General features: G+C 40.7%; 1 protein-coding gene across 1 annotated transcript in view; it reads left to right on the plus strand.

Moving 5' to 3' along the window:
- The first annotated feature begins 11,345 nt into the window (after positions 1-11,345).
- The window catches only part of slc2a9l2 (solute carrier family 2 member 9, like 2), a 102,292-nt gene continuing 94,161 nt past the window's right edge, over positions 11,346-19,476 (plus strand). Inside the window, exons 1-2 of the mRNA XM_030728798.1 lie at positions 11,346-11,397; positions 12,328-12,425. Of these exons, the coding sequence (XP_030584658.1) occupies positions 11,346-11,397; positions 12,328-12,425 (150 nt within the window). The remainder of the gene's footprint in view (positions 11,398-12,327; positions 12,426-19,476) is intronic.

The following is a 19,476-nucleotide window of genomic DNA, read 5'->3' on the forward strand; positions in this document are numbered from 1 at the left end:
TAAGGATTTTGAGCGAGTTTGACAAATGCCACATTATGATGACTTATGACAACTGGGGTCAGAGCATCTCAAAAACTGCAGATTTGTGGGTGTTCCTGGTCTGCAGTGGTCAGTATCTATAAAACGTGGTCCAAGGAAGGAACAGTGGTGAACCAGCAACAGGGTCATGGGCGGCCAAGGCTCACTGATTGCATGTGGGGAATGAAGGCTAGCCTTGGTGGTCCAATCCAATAGAGAGTTAGTGTAGCTCAAATTGCTTGAAAAAGTTAATGCTGGTTCTGATAGAAAGGTGTCAGCAATACACAGTGCATCACAGTTGTTTTGTATGAGGCTGCATAGCTGCAGATCAGTCAGGGTGCCCTGCTGACCTCTGTCACCTGCCGAAAGAGCCAACAATGGGCACGTGGCATAAGAACAAGGAACCACAGAGCAATGGAAGAAGGTGGCCTGGTCTTGATGATCGTGTTTTGACTTGGAGAAACACCTGGCACCAGGATGCACTATGGAAGAAGGCACAAAGAAGATGGAGGCAAGTCTGCTGAGTCCTTCCATGTCCGCCACCCATGGGCTTGCTACTTTGCAATCCACTGCCCTAAGCATTGTTGCAGACCATGTACACTTTCATGGAAAAAGCATTCTGTGGATGCTGTGGTTCTTTCAGCAGGATTAGTTCGCCCTGCCACAAAGCAAAATTCAGGAATGGTTTGAGGAGCACAACAACGAGTTTGGGTTGACTTGGCCTCCAAATCCCCCAGATCTCAATCCAATCAAGCACCTGTGGGATGTGCTGGACAACAAGTCTGATCCATGGAGGCCCCACCTCACAACTTACAGGACTTAAAGGATCTGTTGCAAATTTGGTGCAGATACCACAGCAACCTTCAGGGGTCTAGTGGAGTTCATGCCTCAATGGGTCAGGGCTGTTTGGCAGCAAAAGGGGGACCAACACAATAATAGACAGGGGTCATAATGTTATGCTATCTGTTTTGGGAGTGTGCAGTTGGATTGTAGGTTTTGTTCATCGCTGAACAAAACATTCCTCCACATGTTCAGGTTCCAGTGCACATGTTGCTGACATCAGTCCAAATGGCCTGATGGTTAGGGCAGTCACGGCACACCTCACCCTGCACACGTTCCTGTTCCCAGGGTGGGGGTGGTTTGGCTGCACCCATACTGATCCCATGGTGAGAACAGTCAGGCCCCAGCTTTAGCCTCAGGAACAGCCCAAGTCATCAAGGAAGACAGCGGTGCACCTGCTGATCAGCCAGTCAGCCAGTCATGGTGTTTGCTTGGAGTAGACGCCAACTGACCACTGCAGCAGGTCCTATGCTCATATAGGTGCTGCTAATCAGGAGCCAATCAGGTGCCTGATTGACACCTGACTAGCAGCACCACGGGTACTAGAAGCTCAAAACAAGAGTCAATAGCAGAATAAGCTGTTTGGCATTGGCAGAAAAGATTCATCTAGTTTTTGTGGGCATGACCCACATACTCAACTCTGCTGCTCACAAATGCAGTTTCATTACAAACGTGACAACATTTAAATAACAGGCTTTCCAACAGTATAACATTTATTGCCAAGAAGCACTGTTACAACAAAGAAATAGGTGACCAAAACACATTTCTCACACACACACACACACCACACACACACACACACACAACACACACACACAACACACACACCACACAACACACACACACACACTGTCTATTCGCCAAGTTCACAGCACACTGGCACGGCATGGCTTCCTTTAGAAAAACCAGTTGAGAAAGGAACTATTTGGCTCAAACACACCAGGTATTGTGTTGGGAGTGAAGAAGAGCTCAGCTGGATTTCTTGGAGCAAACTGCAAGGGAAAGGCAAATAAAAGGCAAATGAAATACTATCCTATGAGATTAAAAACAGAGATGTTCAAAGGTCAGTGCTTTATATTTTTTTTCCAACTGTAACATTATGTAATGTTAACAGGCCAATGATTGACTGAGTTCCTGTCTGAACAGTTTCTGTCTCCTTTTATGTCCAGCTTCAGCAAATTAAGTTATTCAGCAGGCTCTCATGTGATAATGATTACTTTTTAATTTTGTGCCTATGGCTACTTTCTCTGTAGAATTTGCAGGAAAACCCTGATTTTGGACAGCAAGAGTCTTAAGAAGTTTGGTAAGTTTGCTCTTTTTTATTTTACCCTTTTTTTTTTTTTTTTACTAAATGAATGAATGATCCTGCCACCAGGGGCATATCTGGGAGCTCGCCCCCTCGTGAAAAATACTTTGACAGTGACAGCGTAGAACAAACAGTTTCCTGTCTAACTGCTGCTGTGGAGTGCCATGCACCAGAAAGAATGATCTCGAGATAAGACAAGTCTGGGGCATGGATTATGAAAGAACTTTGTATGTGGGCACAATCAGCACTGGAGTGGCTTTAACGTCTACTCATTTATCACAGCACATGAGAACACATGACACAGGGACCGTGTTTCTGAGAGACGGGTGTTATAGGATCGTCACGGTCCTGGGTCTCGAATAGGTCCAGGGATTTGAAATGTCTTTGCATGTAGTTCCTGGTTTGTTTCTTTACATTTATATTCCTAGATTTTAGTACTGGTTTAGTCCTGTTCATGGGCTGCTGTTATATTATATTCTGAGCTCCTGTGGTTCCTGCCTCAATTCCGTGTCCCTGTGTATTTGTCTCTGTGTCCTGTCCTCATAGTTGTTGGTTTCCCATTCAGTTGTGTCTCCGTTCTCTGCGCCTTTTGTTCCCTGCCTCCTGAGTTGATAGGGTAAGTTTATTCATTTTTCTGTGTTTATATATTCTCAGTGTGCCTCCTGTGTGTCAGTCTGTGTTCTGTTTCCAGTCTACTTCCTGTTTTATTTGCCAGCTCTTTGTATCGTGTTTGTGTCCATTTTGCTTTCCTTGTCTCATTAGTTTCAGCTCACCTGTTTGCCCCAGTTGTTCTCCACTCTCCTGATTACCTTGTATGTATATATATCTGTGTCCTGTGTCACACTGAGTGCTCTGTTCATCAGACTTTCCTGGGCTGTATATTCTGGCTCCAGTCCAGCCCTGTTAATATTTTGTATGTTTTCCTGCAAATAAAACTGAGTTTGAGTGATTCCCTGTTCTGAGAACTGCATTTAGGTCCAACTCTGTCTGCCACACCGCTGTGGCAGACAGAGTGGACCTAAATGCAGTTCTGCCACACGCTGTTCCATGTGATTTATATATATGATAACATTCATGTCTGTTTGGACCTATTGTTTATTATTATTATTATAGTAATATGTCCATATGTGTCATATGACTGTATTGCACAATATAATGAGAGTATTTAGTACTCTTTAACTGAGCACATTTTAACCCCAGTGTGTAACACACAATGTACAAAATACACAAGATTATGGGTGGTATACTAATGGATTATTTAGTAGTATGTGCATAAGTTTAAAGTCTGACTGACACCCCCCCCCCCCCTTCCTCGTGCTCACCCCAGAATACCTAATACTTATGTTACTAGACTCCTGAGCTGAGAAAAAAGCTGTCCCAAAGGGGGTGTTTAGCTTACAAGCCTGAGTTTCATTACTTGGCCATATCTTTTTTCCCACGGCAGCTCTTGACCCAAATGTTTCTGTTGGACACTTCACAAAGCAAAAAAACATACAGTAAGAGTTGCTCAATCTTTCAGCAAAGTGCTGCTGCTGTAAAACCTAAACTTTGCAGTTTTAAAATGGTAAAAAATGTGGATTCACGTGTTTGTATTCTACATAGCTTTCAGTCACGCTGTTTTAAACATGTAATTATTATAATGCTGAGAGAGAATAAAGAAACCATTGAAAAGCCAGTGAAAAAGCTGCCTGAGGGGGAAACCCCCCCCCATTCCTTTTTTGGAGGATTAAACGCCAAGTTGTTGTGCTGTATTCACACAAAATGCTGCAGCATGCCACGGTTCTTTTCCTTCAAAATCTCCCTTTTTTTGGCGTAGGAATATTGTTGTTGCCTCTTTTGGAAGCACATTAGTTTCCCACATGTTTCTGTGGAATACTTTCATCTGAATGTTACTTTACCTGATTACCTGCCAGTGCTCTCTCTCTGTCTCTCTCATCCGGGTCTTTCCTGGATGTTGGAATGTTGTGTTCATGAAGGGGTTGCTCCTCATTCTTACACAAGTTCGGGGAATGTGGCACAACAATGAGGTGCATGGTTAAGCTGGAAGACCACACTTCATTGTTCTTATGTTTCGGGAAACAAGCCTTTTCTGTCAGCATGGTATTTGTACATTTATGACTTCAGGCCTCACATTTTCAACTCCTGGACAGGATGTACTATATATGCACATTATGGTGAGTTCCAGGATCTTGTTTGACTGCAGTGTTTAGGAGGAGTAGTTTTAAGTTTCTTTTTCAGTTGAGAAAGTAAAAAAAAAGTTACTTAAGTGGTTGCATGCTGTTGCAGTGGATTTGGGGTTTGACTCTCTTGGTCTTCTGGGACCTTTGTCTGTGCCTGTGTGGGTTTCCTCCCACAGTCCTAAAAACATGTTAGATTAATTGGCTGCAGGTGTGAATATGAACTCTAGTAAACTGAGGCCATGGAGGACTGAGGATGCTTTCTCATAGCTATGACATACTGTGTCAGAATATTGACATTTTGTCTCAGTATTAGATTTGTGTTATATTATTAATTTTAATCTCATTATGACTTTTTGTTTCATCATGAAATCTCTTAACAGTGATTTGGTGTCTCATAATTATGACTTTCTATTTCATAATTTCAAAAATCCTTTCATATTATAATGATTTGAATAAATGGGTACTATGTGATAAATATGAGATGCAGTATAGCTGTGATTTTTAAAATCTCAATATTATGACTTACTTTTAATCTTTATGACCAGTGTCTGCATACTGGATATGCTGAGCTAACAGTCTAGTTGATGCATTGCCAGATTCTAACTAAAAATGAGGAACACAGTGCAGTTTTTGTAAAGGGGGATTTTTTTTTCTTAACCCAAAAAGTGTGAAAATTTACAAGAAATGAAATGTTGTTCCGGGCCCTTAGAAGAAATCAGATAAACAGAACTAAACTCAAATGGTAACGCCAGCATGGGATAACAATGTAACATAAGAAACCAACTGCTCAACAGACCCACATCTAAAGGAATCAAAACTGACCTTAAACTGAGCTTAAACACTGGCTGATCAGATCTAATAACCAGAAACAAATCAGTTAGTTTAATAGTTATTTCAAATGAGTAGGAATTAAAATCTAAAATAAATAAATATTTGACTGAGTGTTCCACTGTATTTTGTTGTAAAGTCTTGGTCTCTGTGTTAGGTGTTTCCCTGTTTAGTTGCTTCCTGTTTTATTTTGGTGGTCATGTGTCCCTTGTGCTTTAGTTTTGCTTCCTTGATTATGTTCAGGTGTATTTTGCTCCTTCCTGTCTCCTATCTCCCTGATTGCCCCATGTGTATTTACAGCCTTAGTTTCCCTTTGCTCCTCATCAGTCTCTGTCTCCCTCCTGTGCATTTTTTGCTCTCATTTGGGGTTTTTTGGACTTCTTTTTTTTAAAGATTCTGGCTTTAGTTGTCTTTGGATTTTGGGTTATTTTCTTGGACTTGGACTTTCTTGGGCTAAAATAAAAGGGCAGTTTTTACACTTACCTGTTTTTGTCTGAGAGTCCTGCTTTTGTGTCCTCTTCCTGCCACGTTACATGGCATTCATGATGTGGCAACACTTGCTATATCCCAATTAGCTTTTCTTGTATTTAACAGGGCTCCTTCCAAGGTCCCTGTTCTGTTCATTTGATGCTGGCAGACCTCAGCAGTTGAATTAGGCACTGGCAAAACAAGAGGAAGAAATTAATAGAAGAAAAAAGAAAAGATGAAGTAAACTAACAGAGTTGGCTATGTTAAATTTAATTAAATGTGCACTACAAATGCAACTAATGTATGGCAACAAGTGCTAAATAAATGCAAGTATGATACATGAAATCAAAGATTGTGCCATCATTTATATTTGAGCGTGTCTTCCATGTGTTTCAAAGGCTAAGTTAGCTACTGTGTAGCAGTATGGGCTTACTGACTTTACAGTTGTGTGGCCATCACAAAGCAATTCATCTGTCTTTGCTACAAGGTTTTTATGAGAATGACCAAAGTATGGTCCACATTTTGATTTTGTTGATCACAAATGTCATCTTTTAACATTAACTTACCCAAGATGTTAAGACAGAATTTAGCTTGGACTCATTTTTTCCAGTCCTCAGTTTAGTTAAGTATATGATTTTTTTTTTTAAAGTTGAGAGGTTATTAGGTAGTAATAGATCACACAGAGGAAGTCATTGTCAACCTTTGTTTGTTGAAACTGTGTACTTGTGGAAAATGATTTATGGCTTATATAAACAATAAACCTTTGTATGTAGTGATAAAGTTATGATAGAAAACCTAATGTCTATATTCAGCAATGCGTGTGCCTCTTTGTGATAACAGGTCTGATATTCATGTCACCCTACAGTTCTGCGAAACTGACATTCCCATCAGCCATGCTATAATTATAATGTGCTGTCATAAATTATTTCTGGAGTATTTCACAGCCTTTGTTCTTTGACACGGTTTGGTTCATACCGTGGACCACCTTGCTGGTTTTGTATTCCTTTTAATAAAGAAAAATGTGTTTTATTTAAAGCCACCCTTCATGAGGACGAGCACTTCCTGTAATTTGATCAATTGTAATAAATTATTGCCATGTCCTCATGAAACTGTTCATGCGCTCTTTAAGGCAGGACAGTAGGCAGATCAGGTATTGCCATGTGTTTCTCGGTTGTGCGGTCATGCCAGCAAATATACATGCAGTTTATTTGTTCTCTTATCTGCAGTGTGGCTGACCTTAGATATAGAGAGGGAGGGAAGAACTCAGTAATATTATCATACTTATATCTGGGAAATGTTTGAGGAGTATTCTCTTTGTATGCACTGGATCCATCGCCTGAAGGCTGGGTAAGCATATGGCCACAGTTGTGCTTTTTTTTAAAGAACAAAAAACACAACAAAAAACAACAACTTTGTAACATTTCTGACTTGTATGGATCCACAGAGGGCTTTGATGTTTATTTTGCCATGGCCTGCATTGTTTTACCAAACTTTGTTTTCACTGTTAGTGTTTAACAGAACTGGGAAAGTTCAGTAGAGCGTGATGAGTCTTCTTTGCTAGGTTGATACATTGTGGTGCATTATTGTGCGAAGAAAGCTGCTGACTGTGAGATTATACAGCTAGCCTTTTAAATCATTTTTTTCTTGGGTAGTGGGATATGACAGCAGCATGACTTCTTTGCTTGACATTGGTTGGATTTTGTCTGGATATAGGATGTAGTGCATGCAAAAATGTGCTGCTGTTCTCTCAGACGTAAGTACACAACTTTCAGAGCCACTTTTCAAGCCCACATGGGGTCTGAGTTTTGTAAGCTGAAGAAAGATTTTGCTTTAATGAGGTGGCGTTTCACCTACAGCACTGCACTAATTGAGAGTTATGGTGTAGACTATCACACCAACACTCACGCTGTTAAGGGTCACAGTGGATTTATTTTTGCTTGTTATGTGCTGGGTGGCTTCCAACAGTGCAGAACATCACTGGAACATCATTAAGGAGTAAACAGTTTGAAATCCTTGTAGAAACCATTTCAAAAAGACTCATTTGATGCACCTGAATGAAGATCTTTCCCTTTGCAGATATAGGCACCTTATACTCTCAGGTTGGTTATGCCTTTTGTCTCATGCCTGATGAAACTTCTCAAAGTGCTGAAACTGTTGTCTGATTGGACGTTGGTCTTTACAACAATTAATTCTTGAAGCAATCTCTGATATACACCATAAAATACAAATCATCCACATGGACTGGCAATAAAATTAATAACATTTATTGCTTTATGGCATCCAAAAGAATGGATGGACCAAACTGCTGGTTTAATCAGATAGTTGTAGTGATCCCTTATGTGGGTAAAATAAGAACAATCTGATTTGTCACATGTTCTTATAAGAATTCAATCCACAGCTGTGGTTTTTGATCCTCCTCTCCATGACTCGCCTTTCATTTACATTCAGAGGCTAATTTCCTTTTCAGAAGCCATCTGAATGCAAAATGTAATTAACCTTGAAGTCAGAGAGGAAATCAGCAGATAGAACATTAACTCCAATCAGTAATGTGTGAATTGCTTATTTCTGGATTTGTCTTTGGTTTGTTCAGAAACCCCTAAAAATCTACATAAAAGACCCCCCCCCCACTCCCAGCGCACCCAAAAAAGACTTTTAGTTTGAAATGCATTACAACCTGTCATAGCAGAAACTTTGTGTGATTTTAGACTACCAGCTTTTCCTGTTCATTGTTTCTGATTGTGGCTGTTCTAATAGCCACTAGGTGGCAGACTCAGTCTTTGATCAGTCATCTGGTATACCTGTAGAAAACAACACTAAGGTGCACTTTAAACCCAGACCGGTGTTCTTCCTGTTGTTGAACAATTTGTTTAAACCCCGCCAAACTTCAAACTAGAGTTCGGTTAGATTTCACACTTTTGCAAGCCTGAAAGCCAGTTTGGTTTTTTCCCTGAGCTGTTCCGCACATCAGCACAAAAAGGTCTTCCTTTTCATCACGATTCATGTAGATTCAGATCCCTCATTCTCATTGTGAAATGCGTCCTGTCTCTCTCCTGTTTAAATGTGTCTCATATGATGTGATGTGGTCTTCTTATTTAAGGTTGCTGAAATGGACACGGACAAACAAAAGGATGGTCAGATTGACCAAACTGACATGACGAGCAACTCTGAAAAGAAGGTTAGTTGGATTAAGACACTAATACTTACATAATTTTATGCATTGTATGGCCTGAAAAGTGTGATAATATATATATTAACTTAGCCTGGTTTGATGGAGGAGCAGTCCTGTCCTAATAGCTTTGCAGACCTCTGGCATCCCTGTTATTTGGCTAGTATGTCATATATTAACCCATTATGTCGATCTCTGTGGACTTTACTGTAGTTGTGAAGATACTGCAGTTCAGCAAACATGGATGTGACCTTTGCAATTTAGTCAACACACACATTTTTATCCAAAACCCTGCTGCTGAAACACAGGCCCTCACTCTTTGAGCTAAAATCACATCAGCATTAGATTTTCAAAGAGATTTAACTAAACAATCTCAATATAAACTCCCTCTTGGAACCATATTTATTATGCTGTTTATGAGCATTTATGAATACTTGCTAAGATAAACTTTCATAAAATGTGAAGCGCACACTTTTGCTGCACCAGTTTTATTGACAGCTCTATAAGCAATAAAATGTCCCATAGGTGTGAATGCATTTATCTTGGCTACTAAAGTTTTTGTTATGCACTGTAAGTCATAAATTCATTACTTGTACATCATAGACATTTAAGAAGTTCTGTATGTAATATTTTCATATCCCTCTGTCTTGCTAAAAGAAGTGTGCATATGAAATGATTCGTACACAAAAACAAGGTTATCCATGTAAAATAACGAGACATGTGATACCTCAGTGACGTTGGATTATGATGTCTACTATAATACTACCGATTGGCAAATATTCCCACACTACATTTAGTCACGTCCTTCATCAGTGAAGGGCTAGGTCCAAATGTCTGCCCCCACCACTGTACATATTTGAAATCAGCACCTTTAAGTAGCTCACCAGCTCTATAGCCTCGGTGTTACTCAAGACTGAGCTTTGAGGGAGTCTTGGGAAGCCAATACCAAGCAAAGGAAATGCATTACAGGAGATGCTGTTACATATGTGTGAAAATTTATGCTAATGAAAAAAAAAAAACCTCTCAGCTTCACTGTGACACATTTTTATAGGAATTGTGAGAAGCATGCTATAATCAGTGAGGTCTGACCTTTAAAACTGTGATATAATTTCCCAATGTAGCACTACTCCCTGGTCTTTTAGTGGATTGCTTCAGATTTGACTCTTCATTAAAAATATATAAGCATAACTTATACATACCGTAGCTTGCAGCAGCAGCGTTGTATTTTCTGTTTCAGCTTCAGCTCGTGCTTTTGCTCGATGACTTATCTCCTTTAACTGTGTGGTTTCCTTTAGTCTGACTTCTTTTTCAGATAGCGTTGTGGATCAAATGTAATTTCAAATGCTATTCAGAATATGCTACCCCCCAACACACACACCACACACACACACACACACACACACACACACACACACACACACACACACACACACACACACACACACACACTGTCTTTTTAGCAGATAACAGCATAACAGTGAACTGTCATCCCTGACTTTTCCCTCATTTCCTCCTCCTATAGCTTGATCCTCAGTCTGCTATTCTTTTCCTTAAGCTTTAATCGCTGGCTCTTCATGGCTCTACTGCATCTTATCCTCATGGACTTGATTACAGAGCTGTGCATTCAGGTTTCTTGCTCTGCTTTGCTGTGCAAGGTATGGGTTGGTACTCCACACAAAAACTCAACATCCTTCACTCAATACTGTATGAAGCACTTATGCTACAGGAAAGGTAGGTGTGTGTGTGAGAGAAATATGTTTGCTGCTGTGACAGAAATGAACTACACTGCTCAAAAGCAATTAAGGGAATCTCAAATCACACTTTGGATCTTGGTGAATAAAATATTCAAGTTGAACATCTTTACTAAGGTACAGTACCAGTCAAAAGTTTGGACACACTTACTCATTGATATGAATGGGTAAGTGTGTCCAAACTTTTGACTGGTATTGTACATTGTGTAACTAGTTGACACAAAAATGAATCAACAACGGTCAGAGGAAATCCAAATCATCAGCCCTTTGGGGACTGTAGTTAAAATCACACCAACAGCAAAGTGAAAAATTGAAATCGCAGGTTGATCCAACTTGTGTCATAATGTGTGGCTCAGTAGTGTATGTGTGTGGTCCCTCACATGTCTGTGTGTGTTCCCAACAACAACCTGATAAGATGGCAGGTGGTGTACTGGGGGATCTCCTCCTTGATCTGGAACAGGGCATCATCCTGAATCAGGTGGGGCCGAGGGACCCACTGCACCAGAAGAAAGTCTGGCTGTGAATTTGAGGATTTCATCCCCATACCTCACAGGAGTCAGGCTACTATTGGCTAACACGCGGAGGAGTGTGTGACCTTGCAAGGTTATGCCTATCCTGACCAGTCAAGTTAGATGATATTGCAGGCATCATAATAATCACCTTACCATCGCCGGACTTTTTCACATCTGCTCAGTATGAGCAGGATGCTAATGGCCGACCTGCCAGTTCTGGTGTTCTCTGGCAATCGAGCTACACAACACTGATCTGAGCGCAGGCCCCATTAAAGGATGTCAGGCCCTCATGTCATTCTCATTGAGTCTGACTCTGGTGGTTTGGTCAGTAACATGTATAAGTAGCTCACTGGAGATCTTTTTTTGTATCACTCTGGCAGAGTTTCTTATGTTCCTTCTTGCACAAAGGAGCAGATACTTCACAATATGACTAAGGACCCGCGTTTTAGAGTGACAACCACAGTTTTCTGTGATACTGTAAAATTAATTTTATTGTTATCTCCACCTCAGTCTGTCAAACCCACTGGTTCATAACAACATGTAACAACAAATGCCTACCACAGGATCCTGGATATTCATAGTCCCTGGAGGATGATTCCTAACATTCCCGGGAATCCTTTAACCTGTCCTCTGTTGTAATGAGTCAGTGTTTAAACTTCTACACAACAGAAAGCTCCTGAACAAACTGCCACAAATTTAAACATTCATGGTCTTCAGAGTACAACTCATTCACTTAATATATTGCACAACCCTCTGATGGAGCGTAGAGTACACTACCAAGAGGATATTTAGAAAGTAAGTGTACAATAAAACCTGCAAAGCACGTTTGTTCTCCTGATGGAAAATGCTTTCACTTTAATGATGTTACGTCCTTCCATCTTGTGCTACCTTGAGGGCAAAAATGTTCATGATTTTAATCCTTTTTATTACATTTTTTTTCATCTGTCCTGCTCTTTTGTATTGAAGTGTTTGTGAATTGCTTTCTGGCTTATTTCCTATTCCCAACTTCCCTTTTTATTTTCAGTAATAATTAAGTTATCATGAGAGAGAGACATTTCAAGCAATGCTGACTTTGCATTAAAAATGACAGTTGACAAAATAAAACACAGCATGGAGTTAAGAAGCTGCTTTCTTGGCATGGATGCCTGGAGTTACACAACTCATCCTCTGACTTGATCTGCCCTTGACACTGATCAGTACCAATGTGAAAAGTACTGGATGACTAGCATTTATATGTTTATGTGTGCTCTCTCATTAGCAGTCACTCACAGCCTGCCTGCTGTGTGCAGCCTTCTTTGGTGCCCTGGGCTCATCCTTTATGGCTACAACCTTTCCGTGGTAAACGCTCCTGCTCTGGTGAGTCAAACACTTGTTCTAAGCACCACAAGAGATTTTTTTAAAAAAAAGTTTTCTCTGCATGTAAATACAGCTGTCCATAAATACATAAATCCATAAATACTGAATTAGAATGTCAGAACCAGGTTTTTAATAAAGGTACAGTTGAATGAACAGTAATTCAGGCAATTGTCCAAAATGTACACAATTTATCAGATTTATAGACACTGTTATAGTCATGCTTACCCTTACCATGCTCATTCATAGGTATTATATAGGTATTAGTTGCAATGTGATTTCCTACCACACCCTTGCTATTGCCTACAACTGTAAATGATTAATATGCATGGGGAGAATTGTTCTGTCAGATTAGCGGTTTCACAGTCTACGTTTTGGCAGTTGAGACAAAGAGCCTCAACTTTCTGCACATATACTCATATTAACCCCTTCAGTTACGATACAGGAATTTTGGTGGAAAAAAAAATTCATCTTCTGCCTACATACTGTAATGTTTTTAGGTGGGATATGTCAGAAAATAAATGTTACAGTACAATATGTAACTATAGAAAATGATGTACACAATTGTGTACATGGTTAAATATGCATTACATTCAAGATTACTGTTCAGAAATCTCAAGCCACCCCTCATTTCTTTATATTTTGCTTCCAAGGAGCCAGTCTTTCTTGTATTTTTTTTTTTTTAATAAGTGTACAAGTCCAAACGGTGACACTTTTGGATCAGAAAACTTTTTCAGAGGTCATGCTTTCCAATCAAGCCTTTTGTTTGTACAGAGATAATTAGATGTCTCACAGGTTGTATAGTTTGTCTTCAAGCACCGCGACCTTCAGCTCTGCAGTTGCTCATACACGTACAGCTAATACTGCAGACACACAAAAAGTGGATTTCCAGCTTTTAGATTAAAATTGCTGAAGCAATTATTAATTTGTGTCACTTTTCATCTAGAGTGTTGTGACCGCAGCAGGATCCTCAAGTGGCTGCATTTGTGGAGGAATAAATACAGTTTCAAGGAGAGAATTTCTCTTTAAAGCCTGTAAACTTTTGAAAATGAACTTAGCAGAAAGATTATTCTTACACACAGGATTTTTTTTTCACCATGGGTCATTAAAGTTTTTTCATATTTATCCTAGAGCACTAACATCGGGTGATTTTAAAATTATTTTTTTCATCCATGTGAAAGTGAGAGTGATGTTAGAGACCCATGTTAGTATTCTAGAGTTAAGGTACAAAGGCTCATATGCCATACTCAATTTAGCATGGCGCAGCATAGTAACTTTGTTTTTTAAATCTCAAACTCTTCACTTAAGTCATAAGAAAAGAGTGGGTTCATATAACACAGTTCTGCTTTGATCATGTCTGTATCACTTTAAAAAAGCATTCACAATGCAAAACATGACTGAAGTAATTTCAGTGAGGAAGAAAGATGAAAAGACAGGACCTGGTGGGTCTGACCTCACAGTCTGATTGGCAACAGTGTGATCTCTTGGATCAGTGCTGCTTTCCTCTTAATGCTGTGCTATATTATAATTATATTGCAGAAAAGTAGAGAGACACACATTTGTATGAATGTCCATCAGTTATGATAGGTAAGTGACAAAAAAATGCAAGTGCAAAAAAAAAAAGACCTCTATTAAAAAAAATTCTGCCCCCTGGTCAGAACACAGAACCAAGGAGAACTAGGAAGGAGCTAATCTGTCCTCATTGACAATGTCCCAGATACCCTTAATAGGGTCAATTTCTTTTGGCTCCAACTTTCTTTTCATCCTTCTGAAATCGTCACATCACACACTCATGGATCTTCAAAATGCGCTCATTCCGTATGGAGATCATGAAATGCAAAACACAGTGACAAAAACTGAAAATGCATTAAAACCACCAACAATTTAAATCTACTATGGAAGGCTAAAAGTGCCAAATTGAAATAATAATGACTAATAATGAAAAATGTGATTAAATATTTAATTATTAAAATCATAAATAAGCAAATAATTTTTTAATTACATAGTTAAATGGATCACTAATGATTAAAACTAAAAAATTTGTTTTATTTAAAACATGTTTAATTTTGTCACTGTTTTTTTTACTTTTTTTGGCCACAGTGACTTTTATGGCAGTAGAGGGAGACAGGAACTCAGGGAAGGATACAGGGGAAGACACGCAGGCAAGCTGGCAACAGGCTGGGAATCAAGCCTGCTATGCCGCACCGCACCACAACGTGGCACATGCATATGGTTCCTGCTCCACCTCTTAGCCACCCGGGTGCCCAATTTTGTCACTATTTATTGAATTCTTTCATGGTTCCTGTGCTGCAGTACATGATGAAATAACTTAAACTGTCACTGAAGCCACAGTGTCTTACCACAGACTGATCCCAGATAATGGATTGATTTAGTGTCACATTAGTTGGTGGTGGTTTAAACTTGGCCTCCCAGAATGCATTTCATACAAAATCACAGGGAAAGCACCCTAAACTGTTCTGTGACACTAAATACACTTGTTGTCCTGTCTGTTGTGATTTGGCACTATATAAATAACATTAACACTATATAATCACTACAAAAATTGAATTGAATCTCAAATTTCTGATCATTTTATCAAGATAGGGCCCATTTGAAAAAGTACTGACATTTTCAGCGATGTCAGGTCCAGTTAGTCTAACAGCCAGTTCACCTTGACAGCTCTCAGCTTACAGGGCCGTCAGTGCTCATGATACTGTGATTGTGAACAGCCTGCTCCTGGCGTCATGTTTTCTACAACCCCCTTGACCCTCAACTCTCAGTGGAGGGTAAAGACAAGATATAATTCAGTTAGGTGATATCGAATGTTATCTAATGTAATTATTCTAGTAGATTCCCAAAATTTACGTTAGACAGCTGTTTAGTTTTAATTCAAAATGAACATTTGAAACAAGTATGAGACATTTTTTTGTCAGGAAATAAAGACGAAGTGAAAGATTCTGTTCAAAATTTACAGACAGCACTCCAGTAAGATGTTAAAATGAAATAGAATCCAGTTATGAACTTACTTTAATCTCAGCCAAACCGATTTAACTCCTGAACAAATAAAACACTGAATTAAAAACAAATATCACCCTAAACATTTATATCTCGTGGTTTAATTTACACTGAGTGGACGAGGGCCAGTGGGATTTTGACATGCACAGATCCAGGTATCCTCAACGGGTATCATTAACTCCAACAGCTGAGAGCTGATGAATGTGTGTTTGCTGAAACACTAGCAGGACTGGACATCTCCCAAAATGTTGGAGCACTTTTGTGAATAGGTGGTATTTTGATAAATCAACCACATGTTTGAATTTCATCACCTCTACACTCTTGCCTAAAAAATCTTCAAAGTTTGTTTTGTAACATAAACAGTCGTAGTTCAAAGTTTCACTTACAGTTTTGGGTGTTCTCCTCAGCCATTTCCAATTTGAGTTTCATTTGAAATGCATGCTGGGATACTTGGCTGCCCCAAGGCCACACAAGTCACCACCTGATGATCTTGTTAGACAGGCGGTAGCAAGACTCATCTGGGCATTTTGAGCACACTTACATACAATTGTGTATTTATAAATTATTTATTTCATGTCTGATTAATTACTGGCATTTAATTATGGCAGCACGGTGGCATGGTGGTTAGCACTACTGCCTCACAACGAGAATAACATCTAGAAGGCCTGGGTTTGATTCCACCTTGGCCTGGACCTATCACTGTTTGGAGTTTGCATGTTCTCCCCGTGTCCCGTTTGTTTCGCCCCACAGTCCAAAGACATGCAGTTACTGGGGTTAGGTTAACTGGTCATTCTAATTGCCCATAGGTATGATGTGAGTGTGATGGTTGTCTGTCTCTCTGTGTTGGCCCTGGGACAGGCTGCGACCTGTACAGGGTGTACCCTGCCTCTCGCCCTGTGTCAGCTGGGATAGGCTCCAGCCCCCTGAAAAGGATAGAGAATGGATGGATTTAATTAATTATTGAATGATACTTCAATATTATTTCATTTTGGCTCTTTTGGGCCTCCATACATTCTGACAGCCAAGTTTAATTTGTGTCTGTATTTTAGAATAAATTTGAGAAAAATATCAGAGGAGATCCTTTCTGGAAATCGCCACCCTATCATGGTGGAGGGTTTATGTGTCCCAGTTATCCCCGGGGACTGCACATGGCTTTGCCCCCTGGTAGAGTCTCCCAAGGCATATTGGTCCCAGGTGAGGGGCCAGACAAAGAGCAATTCAGGCGAAGCTTATGAAAGGAAGATCAACGGAACAGTTTACCCTGCCCAGGATAGGGTTACCAGGGCCCCACCCTGGAGCCAGGCCTGGGAGGCTTAACAGTGATATTTTTCCACTGTCTTTAGCTTCTAAATGTCAAGTGTTGAAATACTGCTTTCTGACACCACATTTTTGTGTTCTCTATCACCTGCTGTAATAATATCCAAGTGAATCATTGTTTGTAAATGCTGTACGTGAACGGCCTTCTACATGTCCCTAAATTTCTCAGCAGCAGCCTATAACTGAAATTGCTTTGCTTTCATTAAAAACTTTATGAATATCCATTCTGTACACTCTGAGTTTAGGCTGTGTGAGAATATACACTGCTCAAAAAAATAAAGGGAACACTTAAACAACACAATGTAACTCCAAGTAAATCAAACTTCTGTGAATTCAAACTGTCCACTTAGGAAGCAACACTGATTGACAATCAATTTCACATGCTGTTGTGCAAATGGAATAGACAACAGTGGAAAATTATTGGCAATTGGCAAGACACACTCAATAAAGGAGTGGTTCTGCAGGTGGGGACCACAGACCACTTCTCAGTACCTATGCTTCTGGCTGATGTTTTGGTCACTTTTGAATGTTGGTGGTGCTTCACACTCGTAGGTAGCATGAGATAGACTTTACAACCCACACGAGTGTCTCGATAGTGCCGCTCAATCCAGGATGGCACATCAATGCGAGCTGTGGCAAGAAGGTTTGCTGTGTCTGTCAGCGTAGTGTCCAGAGGCTGGAGGCAGTACCAGGAGACCTGGAGTGACCTCCAGCAGGCCACAAATGTGCATGTGTCTCCACAAACGGTTAGAAACTGACTCCATGAGGAGGGTATGAGGGCCCGACGTCCACAGAGGGGGGTTGTGCTCACAGCCCAACACCGTGCAGGACGCTGGCATTTGCCAGAGAACACCAGGATTTACAAATTCGCCACTGGCAACCTGTGCTCTTCACAGATGAAAGCAGGTTCACACTGAGCACATGTGACAGATGTGACAGAGTCTGGAGATGCCGTGGAGAGTGATCTGCTGCCTGCAACATCCTTCAGCATGACCGGTTTGGTAGTGGGTCAGCAATAGTGTGGGGTGGCATTTCTTTGGAGGGCCACGTGGCCCTCCATGTGCTCGCCAGAAGTAGCATGACTGCCATTATGTACCGAGATGAGATCCTCAGACCCCTTGTGAGACCATACGCTGGTGCGGTTGGCCCTAGGTTCCTCCTAATGCAGGACAACGCTAGACCTCATGTGGCTGGAGTGTGTCAGCAGTTCCTGCAAGATGAAGCCATTGAAGCTATGGACTGGCCCGCCCGTTCCCCAGACCTGAATCCAATTGAGCACATCTGGGACATCATGTCTCGCTCCATCCAACAACGTCACGTTTGCACCACAGACTGTCCAGGAGTTGGCGGATGCTTTAGTGCAGGTCTGGGAGGAGATCCCTCAGGAGACCATCCGCCACCTCATCAGGAGCATGCCCAGGCATTGTAGGGAGGTCATAGAGGCACGTGGAGGCCACACACAATACTGAGCCTCATTTTGACTTGTTTTAAGGACATTACATCAAAGTTGGATCAGCCTGTAGTTTGTTTTTCCACTTTAATTTTGTGTGTGACTCCAAATCCAGGCCTCCATTGGTTAATAAATTTGATGTCCATTGATGATTTTTGTGTGATTTTTGTTGTTAGCACATTCAACTTTGTACAGAACAAAATATTCAATGAGAATATTTCATTCATTCAGATCTAGGATGTGTTATTTGAGTGTTCCCTTTATTTTTTTGAGCAGTGTACTTGTAAGTAGCATGTTCATATTATGAACTCACATCATCTCCACACACAATACTGAGCCTAATTTTGACTTGTTTTAAGGACATTACATATATGTATATGTCAGAAAAAGACAGTACTGAACTTTTCAACATGGCAAGAGAAAGGATTAAGGAATTTAGAACATGTTCTGGACACAGATATGTTTAAACACTTTCAAAATGACTAAAAGTCCAAATGTACAACTTATACAATACAAAAATCTCCATAGAATACACTATACAGGACACAGGATGTTCCAAATGGGCCTCAAAGACACACTGTTCAGGCAACCATACTGAAAACTATATGCATGCAATTTGGTCTTGTACACCTGTTGAGAGGTTCTGGCAGAGGATATGTGAACACTTATCCACATGTTTTAATTGTGATATCCCAGCATCACCAAAACTGTGCATTCTAGGTGATTTAAGTTAATTAAACATGGAAACAAATATATCACACATAGTTCTTACTACCTTATGCATCGCTAAGAAAACTATCCTCATGAATTGGAAATCAAAAAATGATTTATGCATTACTCACTATAAGAATCTAGTTTTAGACCACATTAGTTTGGAAAGAATATCTGCCACCTCTAAAAAACCAACTGGCACAATTTGAAATCTCTCTGATCCCCACTGATCAGCTCCATCGCATGATGAGGGTGACCAGCTGTAGTCTTGTCTCACAGCGCACCTGGTAGGTGGCTGGGGGTGGGCAGGGGGGACTTGGGTGTCTGATGGCTCTGGCCTGGAGACGGTGGCTACTATTTTGTGGTTTCTGTGTCCAGGCCCTGGTTGTTGGTGGTAGGGACTTGGATGGATACTCTTATGTTGTGGGGCTGGGGGTCCCGTGGTGGTGGGTGCTGGCCTCGTCCCGGGTGGCTGGCTTCCTCTGTGGGGGCCGGGGTGCGGGTCTGGGGCCCTGGTGCACGGGGTTGCCCGTTTCCCGGTTGGGCCCCTCCCTGCGCTGG

This window comes from Archocentrus centrarchus, chromosome 5 (assembly GCF_007364275.1).
Source record: "Archocentrus centrarchus isolate MPI-CPG fArcCen1 chromosome 5, fArcCen1, whole genome shotgun sequence".
NCBI lineage: Eukaryota > Metazoa > Chordata > Actinopteri > Cichliformes > Cichlidae > Archocentrus > Archocentrus centrarchus.